Source organism: Panthera uncia (genome assembly GCF_023721935.1).
Source record: "Panthera uncia isolate 11264 chromosome D3 unlocalized genomic scaffold, Puncia_PCG_1.0 HiC_scaffold_8, whole genome shotgun sequence".
In the NCBI taxonomy this organism is placed as follows: Eukaryota; Metazoa; Chordata; class Mammalia; order Carnivora; family Felidae; genus Panthera; species Panthera uncia.
Genome location: NW_026057586.1, coordinates 13,698,144 through 13,719,165, shown reverse-complemented (window position 1 = coordinate 13,719,165; position 21,022 = coordinate 13,698,144). Strand labels below are relative to the sequence as shown.

At 43.5% G+C, this 21,022-nt stretch overlaps 1 protein-coding gene across 1 annotated transcript in view; it reads left to right on the top strand.

Annotated features, from left to right (window-relative positions):
- The window catches only part of PHLPP1 (PH domain and leucine rich repeat protein phosphatase 1), a 212,419-nt gene that overhangs the window by 114,028 nt on the left and 77,369 nt on the right, over nucleotides 1-21,022 (top strand). The window contains exon 5 of the mRNA XM_049620260.1: nucleotides 17,407-17,573. Coding sequence (XP_049476217.1) covers nucleotides 17,407-17,573 — 167 coding nt within the window. The remainder of the gene's footprint in view (nucleotides 1-17,406; nucleotides 17,574-21,022) is intronic.

Below are 21,022 nucleotides of genomic sequence, written 5' to 3'. Positions count from 1 at the left end.
ACCTCGAAGAGTTTGTTTCTAGAGAGACAGCAAAGAAGTGAAATGAAAGAGAGACAGCAAAGAAGTGAAATGAAATGAAAGTGAAATGAAACTAGAATGAAAGATTATGAAATGCCTCTTAAAAGAGGTGTGGAAATTGTTGATTTCTAACTGGCAACTGTAAATGTCATATGTTTGACTCTCTGCTGTTGCTGGGTGGCTGACATGCCATCTTCATAGGATAGTGTATTTGTAACAAGGTACTGTCTCTGATTATCCAAACCATGAATAGATGCACCCATCAGGACTCTCATAGGAGAGGCGGGGGTTGGGGGAGAATTGTGGCCCAGGATACATGATGGTGGCAGGGTGAAGTGTTGGTGTGAGTTTTCCTCTTCCACTGATTACTACATTGCCATTAGAAAGTGTTTGATATGTAATGTAGCTACGAGAGAAGATAATTCACAAGCATATCCATCCACAACAAGACTCAGCTTACATCTCACACAAGTGTCTGTGAGTGCTTCCAGGAGGGTGGGGGGGGGGGGTGGAATTTAATTACCTTAAGTTACTAGTGTTAACAAGTAGTTAACTAGTAGTTAACTGGTATTAACTAGAATGAATTTGAATTAGAACCTTAACCTCCTTTCCTTTCAGAAAGGCTCTCAGTGTTTGGAGAAGTCAAATGGTGTGGGAATAAGGAATTTAGGTTTCAAACTAAGGTAGACACGGGTTCCACCATTCACGGACTCGGTCACTGTAAGTTTCTAAATTTTAGGCTTTCTCATTTGATAAAGGGATTAGCAATAGTACCTCCTAGGGCTTACGTCAGAGGTGGACATGATAGTCTTATACCAACACATAGTAATTCTAACTTTGTGTGTGTGTGTGTGTGTGTGTGTGTGTGTGTGTGTGTGTATGAGAGTGACTGACTAAATACAGAAATAAAATAATTTTATGGCCATCATTCCTGCTGTTACCATTGATTGGCCAATCTTTTTTTTTTTTTTTAAGTTTATTTATTGATTTTTGTGAGAGGGTGAGTGAGCAAGCAGGGGAAGGGCAGAGAGAGAGAATCCCAAGCAGGTCCCATGCTGTCAGCACTGAGCACAACATGGGTCTCGAATCCACGAACTGCGAGATGATGACACAAGCTGAGACCAAGAGTTGGGTGCTTAACTCACTGAGCCACCCAGGTGCCCCCCCAGACAATCTTTTTATTTAAAAAAAAATCTTTTTTAATGTTTATTTTTGAGAGAGAGAGACAGAGTGTGAGTGGGGGAGGCGCAGAGAGAACGGGACACGCAGAATCCGAAGCAGGCTCTAGGCTCTGAGCTGTCAGCACAGGGCCCAACGTGGGGCTCAGATTCACAAACTGCGAGATCATGACCTGAGCCGAAGTTGAACGCTTAACTAACTGAACCACCCAGGCGCCCCCAGACAATCTTTTTAAAGTATTATTTGTTTTTATGTATATTTTAAGGAGATAAAGACACACATATGCTTGCTTTATCTGAACAAAGGACCTTCTGCTGTTCTTGACAACCACAGGAGCCTTTTGGGGTTAACACAATTGAGGATGGCAGACATCGGAAAGAAAGATTTCTTCCTGAAAAGTCAGGGGTCAGGGACAAAGGGCAGAACATCTTAGTAAATGCAGATTTTAGATACAGTGTCTTTCCTTTCTCTAGTCTTACAAACCAGATACACGTTTTTAGAAGTTGTTAGGGTTAGTGAATGGAAGGAGAAGTCAGTTGTAAGGGGCTGGTTGAAGAGGGTAGATATTATAGAACAAATCAGTGTGAGAACCCCCTATTCGGATATGAATTGCATGTAAGACAGGGCCATGCTCTTCTTTAAGCTTCGAATGTGGAGGAGAGTCCTGTGAGCATATCTTCTGCTTTAATTCAGCATCCTGGGAGAGTAGGTTGGGGCTGCTGGAAGAAGGATGATGCAGAAGCTCGATCCGTTGGGGCATATGTGCTTGTGGGGAATTTGGCATGGTCAAGGGTGACTCTCATAATGGAGGTTATGAGAGGTATTGCTCATGTCTGGAGGTATTAGGAAGTTCTACAGCTTAGTCATGTTCAGGGTTACTATGGAGATTTTCTTCTTTTTCTTTTCTTTTCTTTTTTCTTATTGAGAAACAAAGCCTTCACAGAATGGATTGTCTTTACATCCTGATGTTTAAATGAGATTCATTTTGAGAAGGATATGAAAGAAAAACAAACCAAGAACAGAAAGAAATATCTACATTTCTGATTTTTTAAAAAATGTTTATTGATTTGTTTTGAGAGAGACTGAGAGACAGCGGAGGAGGGACAGAGAGAGGAAGAGAGAGAATCCCAAGCAGTGTCCATGCAGTCAGCACAGACCCTGATGTGGGGCTCGATCCCACCAACCGTGAGATCATGACCTCAGCCAAAATTAACCGAGCCCCCCAGGCGCCCCCCATCGTAACCATTTCTAAGTGTCCAGCTCAGTGGTAGTAAGTCCATTCACATTGTTGTGCAGCCATCGCCACCATCCGTTTCCAGAATTTTTCTCATCTTGCGACATTGAAACTGTACCCGTTATGACCTGAGCCAACATCAAGAGTCAGATGCTTAACCGACTGAGCCACCCACGTACCCCCAAGTTTCTGAGTTTTAATGACCATCCTCACCTCAGTCTGAGTAGGAGGACAAAGAGAACCAATTCCAATGATTTTTAAATTAAAATGAATTAGATAATTAATTTAAAAGGAAAATTCTTTATTTTCACCTTATGCTTCTGGATCTTAGCTAAAAGAGACATATTCATCTTTGTTCTAATTTGTTTGATTTGGGGAACATTTATAAAAGATTATTAATTAGAAATGTTCTACCAAGATAGGCCCTTATATACTTAATATTTTTAAAACTTAGCACTTGGTATTGCTTGCAGAAATAACACCCAAGACAGTCCCAATAGAGTTTTTATTTGGGGTGGGTGTTAGCAGCAGATACCATGAAGAAAACGACTCCTTTGGGAGGATGACAATATTGATTATAAAATCATCCCTAAAATATTAATGCACAACATGCTTTAAAAATTCAGTAAACATCCTGTTGTAACATCCTGTTGTATGCAGTGTAAAAAAAGGGCTCTGTTTGCTCAGCATGGGTACACGTAGCCAGCACGTTTTCTGAGTGGGGAAGAAGGCTGAAGGGTGGTAGCCGAGGGAAGAATAGGAATTTGGAAGAGCTCCTGTGAAATGTACGAGTGACATTGCAGAAATGCTGACCTTGATGCCCATCTCTGTGGCCCGCTTTTTGGAGCATGTTAGTTTTAGACATGTTGATTAATCCTGTGACTTCTTTTCAAAGTTGGTTTCTATACACATCTACAGCCTAAGCATACTAACTCTTTAATTATGCCGTAGTCACTTCTGCAACACTGTTCCACCTTAAAGTCTGTTTCTCCATTTCAAGGAAGATTTTGAAAAGGGGGATTCAGATCACTGATTTGGTGGTGTTCGTGAATGTGTTTTTTACTTTTTATTATGGAAAATGTCAAACATTTAGAAGTAGAGACAATAGTAGAGTAACACCCACATACCTGTGACCCAGATTCCACAATTATCAATCGTGACCACTTGTGTTGCATGTGTATGTTATATGGTCCATCGCTATAAATTCATGCCCCATAAGGCCCCAAGTGTCTCTCCTTGTCAGTGGCTAGCAGTTGCCAGTGACTATGGCTATCACAGTGCCCCTCTCTCCTATCCTTCTTCCACCGTGAACCATAGTATTTTAATTCTAGGCCTCTTGTTTTTCTTTTCTTTAAGTCACTGTGGTGAACCTTTGGTTCCTTGATATGTTGGGTTCACTCTTAATATGCATGGTGTAGGCAAGTCGGGGCCACGCGTCATGCTGAATTAAAGATCACAAGAAGTGATGAGTAAATATCACCCTTTAAATAAAAATAACGTATATGGTGAATCACAAATGAACTTTTTCTTTCACGTGCTTAAAGGGAATGTTTTATTGTCCGGGTTTCACTCAAAGAATACTTCATTAACTACTTGAGTCAGATTACTCTAGTGTAATGGGATTAAGGTTTCCAGTATGGAGATTTGTGTCATGAGACCTAGCTGCAAGGAGCCCTATAAGAGTAGTCACCTTGTACACACCATCTGAAGTGTAGGTTAGGGGATGTGCTGCTTTTTTGTCCTCATGATTTGCCACCTTTCTTTTAGGGATGTAACTGTAGTTGCTTCCATTGGGATCATAATGGTAAGAGGCTTTGTTCTCAGTACGGTTCTGCTAAGGAGTCCAGGGCTTAACGGCATGTTTTTGGAAACTCTCACTTCACATTTTATGCCCATTTTTTAGATAGAGCATTTAGGGCCATTTGACCAAGAATAATTTAGTAGATGTGTGGTAGAATCTTAAGTGAAACCAAGTGACATGGGTTTTAGTTTCTAATATGTCCCTGCATCCCACGGAGATTGCTCTCATACAAACTCTGTAGTGAAGAGATGAGAAAAGTTTGGAAATCCAATATATGAGCTATTTGGGTACAGGAAGTCTTCAAGGAGGTAATGGGCAAATTGAGTTTTGAAGGACGAATAGGAGTTCACCACAAAGACAACAGGGAAGGGCATTAAAATTTTTTTTTTAACATTTATCTTTGAGAGAGAGAGACACACACAGAGTGTGAGTGGGGGAGGGGCAGAGAGAGAGGGAGACACAGAATCTCAAGCAGGATCCAGACTCTGAGGTGTCAGCACAGAGACCAACACGGGGCTCGAACTCCCAAACCGTGAAATCACGACCTGAGCTGAAGTTGGACGCTTAACCGACTGAGCCACCCAAGGGAAGGGCATATAAAGGAGAGGTATAAATGGGGCATCTGCATCGCTCGGTTGGTTGAGCATCCAACTCTTGATTTTGGCTCAGGTCATGATCCCAGGGTCGTGGGATCGAGCCTGGTGTCAGGCTCCTTGCAGAATGTAGAACCAGCTTAGGATTCTGTCTCTCTGTCTCCCTCTACCCCTCTCCCCCACTTGATCTCTCTCTCTCTCTCTCTCTCTCTCTCTCTCTCTCAAATTAAAAAACAAAAACAAGGAGAGGTGTCAAGTATGTACAAAGGCACAACTGTGTAAAATGTGAAAATGTAGCCATATCTCAGGTGTCTGACAGTGTGAAAAAGGGAAAGAAACAGAAGCTAGATAAAGTAAAAAAAAAAGTGCTGGTCAGTCTGCCTTGTTTCCTGCTAGTTCCATGTCGTTTCCTGGGGAAATTGATTATGAGTTATTAAATATTATAACTAACTTTCCAACATAGTAATGGATTTGTTACATAAAAGTTCACATTTTTCAATCTTTCTTTTTTTTAAAAAAATTTTTTTTTCAACGTTTTTTATTTATTTTTGGGACAGAGAGAGACAGAGCATGAACGGGGGAGGGGCAGAGAGAGAGGGAGACACAGAATCGGAAACAGGCTCCAGGCTCCGAGCCATCAGCCCAGAGCCTGACGCGGGGCTCGAACTCAGCCCAGAGCCTGACGCGGGGCTCGAACTCACGGACCGCGAGATCGTGACCTGGCTGAAGTCGGACGCTCAACCGACTGCGCCACCCAGGCGCCCCAATCTTTCTTTATTATATATATGATGAGCAGCAGTTTATGACATTGGGGAACTTAGAAATTCTGCTTTGAATTTAAGCTGAGGGTGAAATATTTTGGGTTCCATTAAATTTTGATTTTGCAATACATAATACTGTGATGAAGTTAGTAAAAATATTAAACTTATCTCTTTGTGGTTATAAATATGCTTCGTCTTATTTCCACATTGCTGATCCTGTCTATTCTTTTTTCTCCTGTGGCAACTATGGGTTCTGAATCCCAGTTAATATATTCCTAAAGAAGGGTTTTTTTCCCTTGAGTTCTGAGTCATTTCAGTTTAAAGCCATTTAATTTTATTTTCTCCAAAGTTTTATAATCCAGTTTTGTACAAGCCAAAAAATACCTAGTTTGCTGACCATAACAACAAAAGAGGCATACTTTTGCTGCTGGCTTATACATTTAGCAGTTTAAACTGATCCTGTGTTCCCATCTTGCCTGCTCATGTCTTCTCACCCCCCTCCGCTTTTTTTCCTAGCTCTGTTGGAGTTGTCACCTGCTCTGGGAGATACTGGGAGGGAGGGACGAGAGAATGCCACCCTTTCTTTATGCTGGGCACCCACTTTTTTCCTAGGCTCTACTTCTAGGTCAGGACCTCTGCAAACAGAAGAGGTATGTTCCTCATGTGGATTTTATCTGTATATTGTTCTTACCTTCAATAAAAGACACTCTAGGTTTCAAGTGAGGAGCTAACAGGTGTGTTTTTAAGTTACAACGTATTATTTTAAGATTGGGAAGGGCACTTGCAAGGTAGTCACCAAAAAAGGCAATATTACTTGTCATTTTCTGGAATAATTACCTTAACCATTATTTGGTATTTTCTTTGAAAGCGTTCTTTAGTTTTACCTTAAATTGTAGTCATCGTGAAGTGCTCTTAGTTCAGAGACTTAGAATTTAAGATTAGAAAAGGACCTTATGGATTCCCAGACTTCCTTCCCTCCTAAAAACCGTCTATAGTGTTTCAGAGACCTGTAGTGTCTGACCAGACAGTTCTTCCTTAAAAGTGAGCTGACGTCTTTATTCCTGTGGCTGCAACACAGTAATCCAGTTTTGCTGTTGGGTACAACACCAGATCTGCTCTCTCACCTGTTTGATAACCTCTGAATATTAAATTTATCATCATTTCTGTGCCCTCCCCTACCCCTTAGCAGTCTGTTTTTAGGGCGAACCTCTCTGGTAAATGAGAAAAGTCTCTCTCTCACTTGGTTCTCCGGTCCCTTCTTTAGCTTCCTTGTGGGTGTTATCTGTTGATATACGTACTTACAGATACCAGCTGATGAGCACGGAGTATGTGATATTTTCCTTGCTTTAGACATTATATACAACGTGAATTAGCTATTCATTTATGAGGTCAACACCAAAATAAAAAGAATTTTTGTTTCCCCTCCACCCAACTGGTTGATTTATTTTGTTAATAAGATCATTTAGGGGTGCCTGGGTGGCTCAGTCGGTTAAGTGTCCGACTTCGGCTCGGATCACGATCTTGTGGTTCATGGGTTTAAGCCCTGCGTCGGGCTCTGTGCTGACAGCTCAGAGCCTGGAGCCTGCTTCAGACTCTGTGTCTCCCTCTCTCTCTGCCCCTCCCCCACTCATGCTCGCATGCGCGTGCTTGCTCTCTCTCACTCGAAAATAAACATTAAACAATATTAAAAAAAAAAAATCATTTAGCCTACTGAATTGATCTAGTGGTGACCACAATAATGCAAATAGTAACAACTAACATTTTGTTAACTGTTTCTATGTGCCAAGTACTCTTCTAGATGCTTTATAGTAGCCTTATGAGGTCTTTTACTCATTACATCTCTAGGATGTCATTTACAGTGAGAGCTAGTAACTCTTGATATACTGTCACATCCCCATTTTGCAGATGAGGGAACTGAGCTATAACGTATCCAGCACTGCTTTGTGCAGGAAGTTCTGCTCCCTGGCTCTTTTTTCTTTAAATGTACTCCCAATGTTTTACAGTGGCCTGAGGGGACAAAACAAATCAAGACTCAAATGACAACTGAAATTTGTTGAAAATATCAAAGGGAAGTACTTCACGTACACAGTTGTCAGCAGAATCCAGACAGCTCAGTGGTCGAATAAAAGGTGGTTTGTCAGGCAGCGTGTTGAATGGCTTGTGCTGCTAGGGACACAACCATAGGCTCTGTGCACTGATCGTTGACCTTCTTAAGTGACGATCAAGAGATATTTAAGAAATCTTGATTCAGATGCTTTCTGAATCACCCAAGGCAGATTACATTGATATGGTATTGACGAGGCTACTTGTCTAATTCTTCAAAAACCTGTCAAGTATTGCTATATTAGGAATTTACCATATATGATCAACCACATCTCTCTCTCTGGTCATGTTATATTATTTTTTAACCTTTTTTTCCTCACTTGTTAATTTTTTTTTTTATTTTTAAGAGACAGAGAGAAACAGAGCGCAAGCAGGGGTAGGGCAGAGAGGGAGACACAGAATCTGAAGCGGGTTCCAGGCTCGGAGCTGTCAGCACAGAGCCCGGCATGGGGCTTGAACTCGGGAACGGTGAGATCGTGACCTGAGCTAAAGTAGGACACCCAACCGACTGAGCCACCCAGGCGCCCCTGGTCATGTTATGAAGTTAAGTCATCTGAATCTGAGTATTTAGAAAATACTCAAGAGTTTAGTTTCCATTACATATTTGCCTAGATTGGAATATCCCAGTATTTGTATTGAATTTCCTATAACTACTCTGAAGAGTTAAATTCTTCTACCCACTGGTCTGGTTTATAATTTCATAAAGTAGGGAATAGTGGAATAATTAGAAAAATGTCATTGACCTCTCCATGTTAAATATACCGAGCCTTGTATGTTAGACTTGGAACTTAAAATACAAAACAAGTAGCTAATTTCTCATAGTAGAATCATTTAAGTATGCATTTATGTTACTACTTTTTCCAGAAAGTTAGAATTTAAGTATTTTTGTGGTTGGCTGTCTTTTCCCCGTGGTCAGGGAGATGCCACTTTCTCAGGTGGCCTCTTTCTAAAGGGACTGTTTACACCTAGTTTGCCAATAAGGAAATGAGGAAGGAACTCTGAGTTCAGATTTGCTCCCCACCCAAGCCAAGCCCTGTTTTTCTGTTGTTACTCAGAAACACAATGGGGTTTGTGTGTGCGGAGGGGAGATAACTGCCTGAGTGACACGGGGGCCGTCCTGGGAGGCTGACCGTGCGTCTCCTCAGAGCCTCAGAGTCTTTGGCTGCTGCTTCTGGCTCCCAGAAAGGTAGTGCAGGCCGTGCCGTGAGCTCCCCGGATGGATGCTGTGGTTCTGTCCGCTCTTGGTGGTGATGGGCGAGTCTCTGCCCACGCGCCCGGGAGACCTGTCCATTTGGTCAGGGGAGGGGAATGTGGGTGTTGGGGTTGTGGCGGGAGCTCTGAGGTTTGCATTTTCGGCTCTGTGTGCTCTCATCACACTACCGTGCATACCTCCTCAATGACAGTTGTGTAGGTGTCCGCGTCTCAAGAGACCAAGCTTTTGAAGACACAGAGTGCGTCCCTCCAGGACCGGGTGTGGTGCCTGGTTCATAACGGCAACTGATAACGATATGGGGAAGGATTCCCCGCCCCGTCTCCTCCACTGCCCTGGCAGAGAGCGGGCGGGAGCTGAGGCAGAGCTCTTGTTCCACATTTCTTGGTGTTCTTTTTTCTATATTGTGAGAGCCTGGCGCTTTAGTAGTGCTTTAACAAAATTGGCACCGTGGTATGCTCCTATTAGTGAGTGTTAATGGCTCGTTGTTTATTATTAACTGTTAGATTTTATTAATGTACCAAAGTTTTCTCCATCTCTTAAACGCATTTTGTAAAACGGTAGTGTTAGTACAGGATCAAGTAAAGAGATGTCACTGGGAAAAGGTCGGGTCAATTTAAGGCATTTCTTATATATTTGTAGAAAGTTTTTTTAAAAGAAATGATCAATCGCATGTTGTAGAGCAGTGATAGTTTGAATTTTATTAATATTGGAAACTGGTTCGATATAAAGCGTTACAAAATTACTGATGAGGATGAAAGTGAAAATAAGTTGCTAGAATGCTTAGCTAATAAAGACCAGTAAATGCCTGTCTGAGTTTATGTTCTCCTACATCATGCCTTCCCAAAGCATTTTTAAGGGGGTGAAGATTAAATAAAACTAGGTCAGTTAAGAGGTTAAGAATTTTTTATAGAAGTGTAGCAAACTCCCCAGAGACCATCCCTGTAGCCAGGGCGTGGTTTTGCAGCCACTGGCGGCTCGGCCAGAGCAATTCGTGACTTATTATGCCAGTTTATAGCAGCCTTTTACTTTACAGCAGCAGAATTACTTCTGCTATTTCAGCTGCTTTGACCAAGCCTTTCAGGGTCATTTTGCTTCACTTTGAGCATGTTTGGCACATAATAAGGATAAATAGTACTCCACTAAAGTATAGTGGTAACGACAACAGAAAAAACTCCCATGACTGTTTTTCTGAACTTTCCCTTGCTAATAAAAGGTGTTCGCCCACTCCATGAACATCAAGAATAATGGGAATAATGCAGAGGACAGTCCTATTGCAAGGGAGGATGATTATGGCAAAAGCTTAGTGAGGATAGGTTAGGATAGGAGAGAGATGTTAGTTTAGAAACACAACTCAGCTCAGAGCAGGGACTAATTTTGACAGAAGCGTCCTAAAGACTTGCCAAGAAACAGCCGAGGAAGGTGTTGAGCTGAGTAGCATGTTAGAAATATCTGGAAGCCCAGTAGGTAGCCTGAAAAGTTTGCTATACATATTACCGTTTTTATGTTTGCCCTGCAGTGTTCTTTGGGGGAAATGTTTTGAGGGCCAAATTAACTTTTTTTCTTCACCACACATGTTTACAAGTAACGTGGAAAAGAAGACAGCCTGAGAAGGTGGTTGATTTCATGTTTACTTTTAATGTGTCTTCTGGAATGTGTAGGGTCGTGGGGGCAAATCCCATTGAATTCATCTTTAAAAAAAAAACACTTTATTTTGTTTTATTTTAAGTTTATGTATTTTGAGTGAGAGAGAGAACGCATGTGCATGCGCACACAAGCGAGGGAGGGGCAGAGAGAGGGAGAGCGAATCCCAAGCAGACCTCTCACTGTCAGCGTGGAGCCTCGTGTGCGGCTCAGACTCACAGACCATGAGATCGTGACCTGAGCCGAAACCAAGAGCCAGTTGCTTAACCAACTGAGCCTCCCAGGCGCCCCCCTGACTCTATCATCCTTAGAAAATTGTCTTGCCGTTAATCCAGACTAGCACCGTTTTCCCTATCCACGGTTACATTGAAGTAATCTTCGAAAATCTGACAACTTGGATCCCTTCACGTGTAGTTCATGGACGGTCCGTGAGCCGCACACCTTCTGTAATTTTCTGCCTTGGTCTAATCGAGCCACATCTGTGTAACCGCTCGCCGCGGCAAGAAGAGTTGACCGTGCCGTAGCCCTTTCTTCGTCATCGAGGTTTGTACCACGTGTCGCTATGGACGTTGGTCGGGGGATATACTAGGTCTGCAGAGCCTCTCCTGATGTTTTTAATTTTTTTTTTTCAACGTTTTTTATTTATTTTTGGGACAGAGAGAGACAGAGCATGAACGGGGGAGGGGCAGAGAGAGAGGGAGACACAGAATCGGAAACAGGCTCCAGGCTCCGAGCCGTCAGCCCAGAGCCTGACGCGGGGCTCGAACTCACAGACCGCGAGATCGTGACCTGGCTGAAGTCGGACGCTTAACCGACTGCGCCACCCAGGCGCCCCTCCTGATGTTTTTAAAATGAGAAAAGGGGTGTTACTTACGGCAGCTCGTTAAATTTGTCAGGGCAGGTATTTATTCCACTTCCGTGATGAGGGAGCCAAAGGACAGACAGGTGAAGTGACTTACCCCAGAGCCACATGGCTAGGAAGTGGTAGAATTGTTATGCCCTGAGTATTTTGAAGACTGTGCCCGGTGTCCTGTGTGTCACGTTGCTTGTGTCTCCTCTTTGTGTCTTCCACTGTCTTGATGTCAGGAGGTGCAATAGAAGTACAGTGGCTTTTGCCAAAAGGATTTTATACTCTAATTGTGAGTTCCTTTGAGGACCCTTTCCATGACAAAGCTTTGAGGCGATTTCTGCTTCTGCCTGTTTCTTTCACTTTCTTTCCAGATTTCTGTAACCCTTTAAACTTTTCCTGTCGCCTTTTAAAATACAGTTAGGTGCTCACCAGGTGGCCTCACCGCTGCCCAGGTGGACAAGCTGTGTAGATAGGAGTGGGCAGAGCCCGTGGTCAAAACGAATGGTGCCCCCCACCCCCCAGAGCTTCACCCCTTCCTTCCCTATAGGTTGCTTGTGGTCCGCAGATGGTCTCTGCTTCTCTTCCGAAGGACTGTCTCCTGTCACTGCCATTCCTGAGGCTTAAGATTATCCTAGGGATGACATCTGATCCTCTTTGGTCAAAGGAGTTATGCTATTGTTTTATCAGGAGCGTCCTAAGTACAAGCCCCCATTCAGACTCGGGTTCTGCTGCCGCTTTACCCGTGTGACCACGGGCACACTCTGTGCCTCAGTTTTACCTTAATCTTTGAAATGAGGATAAACCATTACTGCACTGAGTTGTTGTAAAGATTACATATGATGTCTGCAGCAGCTAAAAGAGTACCTCTCACAGCTGAAGCACCCCCAAATGGTCGATGTTATTCTTGTTTTCACTACTTTAGAAAAAGAGTAGGGGCACCTGGGTGGCTCAGTCAGTTAAGCGGCCAACTTCAGCTCAGGTCATGATCTCATGGCTTGTGAGTTCGAGCCCCACATCAGGCTCTGTGCTGACAGCTGGGAACCGGGAGCCCCTTCGGATTCTGTGTCTCCCTCTCTCTCTGCCCCTCCCCTGCTCACGCTCTGTCTCTGTCTCTGTCTCTCTCAAAAATAAACATTTTTAAAAAAAGTAATAAAAGGCTACTTGCTCCGAGGTGTATCCATGTGGCTTTTTGATTTATTACTTATTTAGGTCTTTCTTGTGAAGGATCTTAGTTTTAATAGGTGCTATGTGTGTGGGTAGTTCAGCTGGTAGTTTTTTCATTTGGGGTTCAAGCAGAACCTCTTGGTGGCATGGTCTTTATGTGCCCAGGCTGGTCTGGGTGCAAACACTTATGTTTCCCCTTTGTTGCAGGGACCAGGCAAAGGTGCAACTCGTGGTAGCTTTTGAGGTCACCCCGGCAGCCCCCTGCCCGGCTGCCTCATTTCTGTTCTTGATACAGCTGTTCCCAGCTCCGCCACGGCTCCCACAGACTGCTCGTGTTTGTGGCAGCCTTGTTATTGCGGTTTCTTCCCCCTTGTTTCCAGCAGCAACAGCTTGTGGTCCAGAATGAGGAAAGGAATCAAACCCCACTTGACATTTAATCATTATCTTTAGTTGCCCAAAGAGTATTTAGTGTGATGCTTCAGTTGAATCAGAATTTGTCCTCTTCAAAGTAGTCTGTCTCCGTGTGAAAGAATACACGAGGTGGGTTAGATGTGAGCTGGTGATGAAGGAAGGGCTGTAAAGTCTAGTGGCCATTCTTCTGGCACATACTTCTCTGAGGTCTCACCAAGTGCTGAGCATCGGTGTATCAGTGAACAAAATAGGCAAGAGTCCCTGCCCTTGGGGAGCTTCCGGTCTAGAGACAGAGACTTTTCAGAACTTTCCACACCTCCCAGTTTGCTCACGTTAAAAGCCAGAGTGTTTACAGTGCCCTAAAAGTCCCTGAAGGATTTGCTGCCCACTACCCACCCCCCCACCCCGCCCACCTTACCTTGCTGATCTCATTGCAGGCCATTCTCCCCTTACCTTACTGGTCTCCATGCTGTTCCTCGAACATGCCAGGCACATCCCTTTCTAGTTTGTAGGGCCTTTTCGCTTGCTGCTTCCTCTGCCTGGAGTGTTCCTCTAGACAAATCCTTTCAGCTACCTTCTTCATGTCCATCATGTCTAAATATTACCTTTCCAGTGAGGCCCGCCCTGACCGACTTATTTAAATATAACCTACCACCTTTCCAACAATCCTGACCCCCTTTTCCTTGCTCTATTTTCTATAGTATTTGCCAGTTTTTAACATATAATTTACTTATTTACAGGATCTAAGTTTAAAGAAGGCAGGGATCTTTATTTTGTTTACTGAAGGCATGCCATGTGCTTACCTAGGTCAGTTAATTGGCACATAGTAGATATCCAGTAAACATGGTGAATGAATGAAAATGAAAAGTATTGTGGAAAAAATTATGAAAGGTGTATTAGTTTCCAAATTAACCAAACCTTGGTGGCTTTAAAGCAACAGAAATTTATGTAGTTCTGGAAGCAAGAAGTCCACAATCAAGATGTTGGCAGGACTGTACTCATTTTGAAGGCGCTAGGGGAGAATCCATTCCTTGCCTCTTCCAGCTTCCGGTGGCTCTAAGCATTCTTTAGCTTGTGGCCCCTGTTACTCCGTCTCTGCCCCCGGAGTCACATGGACTTCTCTCTGAAAACTCCCTCTACCTCTCTCTCTTACAAGGACACATATAATCACAATTAGGGCCCATCTGCATAATCCAGGAGAAGCACCTCCTGTCAAGATTCTTATCACATCTTTCGTCATACAGGGTAATATTCACTCTTGCCATATAAAATAATATTTACAGATTTCAGGGATTAGGATGGGGAAATCTGTGTTTCGTTCTGCCCCAAATCCTTCTTGGGGCCACCATTCAGCCCTCTACAGTGGGTTAAGGGTTAAGGGGTTACAGGAGGAATTTATGACCCCGGGATACCACCTAGTGGAACACTGAATGCCAGGAAAACCAGAAGACTGCTCTTACCCGTTTTCTTCTTACTGAAATGTTAATTGAAGTTACATTTTGTTTTCACATTTCACATTAAACACACGTACACATGCACAGAGAAGAGCACACAGGATGATACATACATACATATATATATATATATATATATATGTATATTTACACTTATTTATTTATTTTTTTTAATTTTTTTTTCAATGTTTTTTATTTATTTTTGGGACAGAGAGAGACAGAGCATGAACGGGGGAGGGGCAGAGAGAGAGGGAGACACAGAATCGGAAACAGGCTCCAGGCTCCGAGCCATCAGCCCAGAGCCTGACGCGGGGCTCGAACTCACGGACCGCGAGATCGTGACCTGGCTGAAGTCGGACGCCTAACCGACTGCGCCACCCAGGCGCCCCAACACTTATTTATTTTTGAGAGACTGAGACAGCACAAGCGGGGGAGGGGCAGTGATAGAAGGAGACACAGAATCCGAAGCAGGCTCCAGGCTCTGAGCAAGCATTCAGCACGCAGCCCGACGTGGGGCTCGAACCCATGAACTGTGAGATCATGACCGGAGCCGAAGTTGGTCGCTTAACCAAGTGAGCCACCCACGCGCCCCGAGCACACAGGATAATATTACAATTTCCGTGTACTTGTCTTCCCCAGTTGTTAACATATTTCCATATTTCCTTCATATCGTCCGTTGTCCCTCTTATAAGGAAATAATCATTTCAGATAAACTCCAAATCTCCTATCTTCCCATTCTTATGTCCTTTTTCCTCCCTACCCACATAGAAGCAATCACTGTCGGTAATTTGGCACGTGATCAGCGCATGGTTTATGTGGTTAAAAGTTACCTCTCTATAACTATTTGTACATAATATACGGAGTGGTGTGTGTGTGTGTGTGTGTGTGTGTTCTCTCTCTTCCAGCTGCAGAATATGTAAATCCCAGAGAGGGCCTCTGGTTAGCCTACCTCGGCTCACATGCCAGTCAGTACAGTACCTGTTGGATCAGTCCGTGGGCTCGGTCGATGGGGTGCCCTGATTGCTCATGCCTACTCCCCCTGCGGCCTGGGGGTCAGCATGCTTTGTTTGCAGCTCCTGTCAGGGTCTCCCGTGTTGGAAGGATTGCCATAGGAGCAGGTGGGGAAAGGATTTGGGGCAGACGAAAACACAGATTTCCACTCGAGTTTCAAGTTTGAGCTTGGACATTAGGTCCTCTAGGAAGCCTTCCCTGACTTCCGAGATCATGCCCTGTCCCTTGCACTTAGAGCTCTTGTAGCTGTTTTCATGTGGTGCCTTCGTTTCCCCCTCCTTCTCTGGAGGTGCGCTCGTGCAGGGCAGAGACCGTGTCTGCCTTGCCGTTGTACCGCAGGAGATGTGAGGTGCGGCGGGCCCTTACGTGCTCACCGTGTGTGTACCTTACTTCCTTCGAGCAGGTTGTGTGGTGCATTTGCCCCTGCCTTGTAGGACCATTACATGCCCCGTGGCTCTTTTTACATCTTTTGGTGTATATGGGTGATTTGGCCCTGACTGGGATTTCCTTTTTTTTGCATGTGTGGAAAACGGTTTCTTCTCTTTCTTATTTAATAGTGCAAACTCAAGGAAAGATGTAATTGCTAAAATGCAAACTCATACCTCCTCTGTCAAGTCTTTGAGTTGGGCCCTGCCAGGCCTTTGCCGTCCCTGCCTCCCCTCAGCTCTCCTGTGTGCTCCGTAGTTTCTTTCTAACCTCAAATGTGCCATCAGCAGAATAGGTTTTATGCAGGCTTTCTTCTGAATACCTTCGGAGCATCGGGAGAGCTTGGATTTCAGTAGACAGAAGCTGCGAATCATTGCATTTGGAACGGGTAGTGGGGATAATACTAGTGACGGTCCTGGCAGTCACCGTTGGCTGAATGCTGCTTCTGCGCCGGCATGTAGGTGAAGGTGTCGTCCTGATGTCTGTGACACAGGTGAGAAGACTGGAGCTTGGGGGGCTCAGGGATCTGTTCAAGTCCTCTCAGCTCCTAAGTGGGGGAGCCGGGAGTCCCGGTCCTGAGGACCACGCTCTGCGTCCTTCTGTAATTGGGAAACAGAAGGCTGGAGTTGGGTAACAGAAAAGGACATCAGACTGATCACAGATGAGGAGTGCGGTTTCTGCCATAAAGCGGTGGTGAACATGAAGAGCAGGAGGGAGAATGAACCCAGAGCTTAGAGTAATACTCCCATGACCTCTGCGAGGAGAGAAGCAGCCAAGGTGTGTGTAAGTGGGGCTGAAGCCACATGCCCAGTCATAAAGTGGCACCACGTGACCTGGAATTGTGGGGAAAGCGTCTGAGAAATACAGGGCATCCAGCACCTTTTCTGTCTCCTGCATGCTAGTTGGTCTGCAGACCTGGGACTCTGGCCACGGTAAGAGTCATTTAACCGGGAGGACTTGCGTGGAGCAAAGCACAGAGAATGCACGAAGCTCTGTGGGAGAGACAGCCAGAGAAGTTGAGAGCAAGTACGCAGTGGAGTCTGATCATATGCTACCGTTGTTATTAAAGACGTGTACGAGGCCATCGACGCTGCTTTCTCTATTTGTGCTGTTTTAATTCAGTGTATACAAGGGCTTTGATAGGTTCCATCCGGATCTTGGTGTCTATCTCCTAACCTTGTATTTCCTCTAAAGTCTTGTATTGTTTAGCTCTGAATTCTCTTACCACGAGTGTTTTCAGGAACTCAACCCCTACAGTGGGAGGAGATGACTGATACCCCTGAACCCGATAGGATAATCTGTGCTCTTTGCAACCTGTCTCCTATACTCGGTTACTGCGAGTACCTTCCAGGCAGGGATGCCGTTTTCTGCCTTTACAGTACTTGGCTCAATTCTGTATTAAGTACATACTGGTTTATAGTTGGGCTACGCGTGCCCCGTGCGCAGTAGGCCTGTGTTCCCAGGGGGGGTATCGTGTTTCTGTCCAGAGAGGGCGTCTGTGGGATAAACGGATGGTATTAAATCGGGCTGGGTTTTATCCCCTCCAGGTGGCTTCACAGCGCATTAGCTCAGTGGACCTCTCGTGCTGTAGCCTGGAGCACCTGCCTGCCAACCTCTTCTACAGCCAGGACCTCACGCACCTCAACTTAAAACAAAACTTCCTAAGGCAAAATCCCTGCCTACCAACTGCCAGGGGGCTCAATGAACTGCAAAGGTAAGCATACCGAAATGGGTAGATGATTAGAAAGGGGAGAGGATGTCAGCCTCTGGTTGTTTCTGGAATATTCGGACCTAAAAGCCCACAGTGTATAACTCTTCTCTTTCAGAGGGCGGGGTAATAGGACTTTATTAAAGCAAGGACATTATCAGTTTTACTCTGAAAATTTTTTCAAGGTCCCTGCCTTTGAAACAAGTGATTTATGATATTCATTAACTGGATGGATCTGTGTAAGAAGAATATTTCTCTTAAAAACACTTCTGCTTCTTAACCTGTCTGTGGCAAGTTTGTTATTTGGTGTCTTCCAAACTGCAGAGGTTCAGTCAGATTAAATTATTTCTTTTGAAATTTATAAAAGTTGAGGTTTTGTTTTTTTTTTTTTTCTTCTGTGAAAAGACATTTCCCTAGCAGTTTACGAACTAAGGTTTAAATCCACTAACACCATGTCCTCTGGGTGATTAGTATTGGCTTTCAAGAGTCAAATGTTAGAGGCGCCTGGGTGGCTCAGTCAGTTAAGCGTCTGACTTCGACTCAGGTCATGATCTCGTGGTTCTTGAGTTCGAGCCCTGCGTCGGGCTCTGTGCTGACAGCTCAGAGCCTGGAGCCTCCTTTGGATTCTGTGTCTCCATCACTCTCTGCCTCTCCCCTGCTCACTCACTCTCTCTTTCTCTCTCTCTCAAAAATAAGTTTTAAAAAGTTTTAATTAAAAAAAAGTAAAATGTTAAATGAAAAGCGTCTGCTCCTTTGTAACTGGGGAGAAGGGACTTTATTTGAGTATACCTAAAGCAGGTTTAAGAATTTACTAGATTCATTTCTTTTTTAGAGCAATGATCATTCTTTATTCTGTGGTAAATTAAGCCTCTGATACTTACATATTTATTGCAGATTAATGAGACTATAACTGCAGAAGAATGTAACTTTTAAATAAATAATGAATTTTTCATTTTTTCTAAATGACTGCTGATGATCCCAGATTAAACTATGGTAACTTACCACTGTGATTACGTGTTTGTGGTTTTTAACATCCAGAAAGAATAACCTAGTAAATATTTATTATAAAGTGTGTGCAGGTATGTAGTTGGAAAAGAGAAGAACATTCTAATTGTCTTTTCAGATTATTGTGAATAGTCTTCTTTGATCCTATACCAAAACTTGACAAGTGGTCATCTCTTAAATGTTGGTTCCGTTATGGAATCCAAAACCCTGTCGTTGAACTTTAAAAAATTCTTTTACATTAGGTTCTTTTGGTCTTTCTTGCACTTTGAATCCTTGCCCATGTATTATTTTACTGTATTAATTGTTGGCCATTTGGAAAATTCTGGATCATTAGATAATGAAGATATTACAAACGTTAACACATTTTATTGTGCAATTTCAAGACCTCCCAGGTGTTAATATCACCACTGATCTTATCAGAAAAATCTTTAAGTATTAGGAAGCTATGAAGTTCACGGTAGGAACAAGTCTTCCAAAATTTTGATTTTTATTTTGGAAGCTTGACGGCTATCCTTGGCAACAAACACTGTCAGTTGTTTCTCCTGAAATGACCTTCTCACTTGAGTGTTGTAGAGAAACTGTCTGCCAAACACCCGGGTCTGGGTAGCAGGCTGGGCAGTTGTCCTTCCATGTAACAAAGGTATTCCAGGAGTTACTAACTCGTTTGGCTCACAGCTCAGATAATCATGCACGTGTTTTCTTTGAGATAAGCATCCTACTGTGGTACACAGCAGAGATGCCTTTTACATGCTTCCTGTTTTACCACCCAGAAGATAAAGGAGATGTGTACTCAAGGGTCGAGATGCAGCGCAAATAACTTTTTGTGACATCGTGAAGGACATTTTTAAGGAAAAAGAACATTACAGACTATTCTTTGCCTTGAGCTGAAGTACAGTTGACATCTCTTTGTTTCAGGTGTACCACGTAGTGGTCTGACAGCTATATACCTTGCAAAACTATAGACGCTAATATATACGTCACCACAAGTTACCCTCTGTCACTCTTCGAACTGCGCACTATTACAGGATTATTGACTCTATTCCCTGTGCCGTCTACAAATATTTCAAGGAGTATTTTTGCTGTGATTGCCTGGTAGAGCCGAATACAGTGACACGTGGCAGGCAGGTGCGGTACTGACCTGGTTATTTAGGCAGTAAGAACTCCCACCAGGATGTTTCGCTCAACTACCTCCTTATTGTTCCCTGGAGCCAATGGATACAATGAGAGGAAACCACAGTGAAATCCTTGAACTTAGGTTTTTATATGCCCTAAGTATTGATAATAACGTTTTTACTGACATTATTCTAATAAAGTTACTATGGTTTTTATTTTTGCCAAAGTGTCGACTGCGTCGTGATTCAGTCTGTTTTTGAGGTTTGAAATTATTTTGAAATATTTTTGTGTATTTCATAGCACTGCAGGCTTCTGTAACTTTCATTACAGAACATCAAGAACTCCTAAGACACCAACAAAGAGGCATTAGAATTCATTCAAACCATTGCTTTCATTTTAGAGATGAGTGGAGGGAGACGTTAACTGTCAAATTCCGATTAATGGTTACGTCCTGTGAGGCAGTTAGGGGGTAGGATTAGGATGGTCTGAAGACGGTTTCAACGATATTCATAGTATTTATTTCTTTTTTTTTTTTAACAATTTTTTGTAATGTTTATTTATTTTTGAGAGAAAGAGACAGACAGAGTGAGAGTGGGGGAGGAGCAGAGAGAGAGAGGGAAACACAGAATCCGAAGCAGGCTCCAGGCTCCGAGCTGTCCGCACAGAGCCCGATGCGGGGCTCAAACTCATGGACTGTGAGATCATGACCTGAGCCAAAGTCAGATGCTTAGCCGACTGAGCCACCCAGGCGTCCCCATAGTATTTATTTCTTTAAAAAAAATTAGATGGGGGTGGGGGAGAGGGGAAAATGGGTGACGGGCGTTGAGGAGGGCACTTGTTGGGATGAGCACTGGGTGTTGTATGTAAGGTAAGAACCATGGGAATCTACCCCAAAAACCAAGAGCACACTTTGCACACTGTACGTTAGCCAATTTGACAATAAATTATATTTAAAAAAATAATAAAATAAAAATTAGGGGCAATTATGACAACAAAATGTTAATATTTGGAAAAGCTGAATAGTGGATACTTGAATGATCATTATTATTTTCTGTATTTTTCTATTTGCGTGTTTCATAATAATTTCAAAATTAAAACCTAAACACAAAATCAAAGTGCTTCTAATTCCACGGGGGGCTGTGACACTCCCAAGGAGCCAGCATTTGTGGACTAAACACATAAATACGCAGGTGAACAGATATTTGGGCTGTTGTCCTGCCTGTTAATTAGCTCTTTCCGAGTTTCCTGATTGGCCCTCTCTATCTGTTGATGCTACATCGATACATTTCTCTTCTACCCTTACTTCTCCTGTGCTCCCCGTCTCTCAGCACACAGCC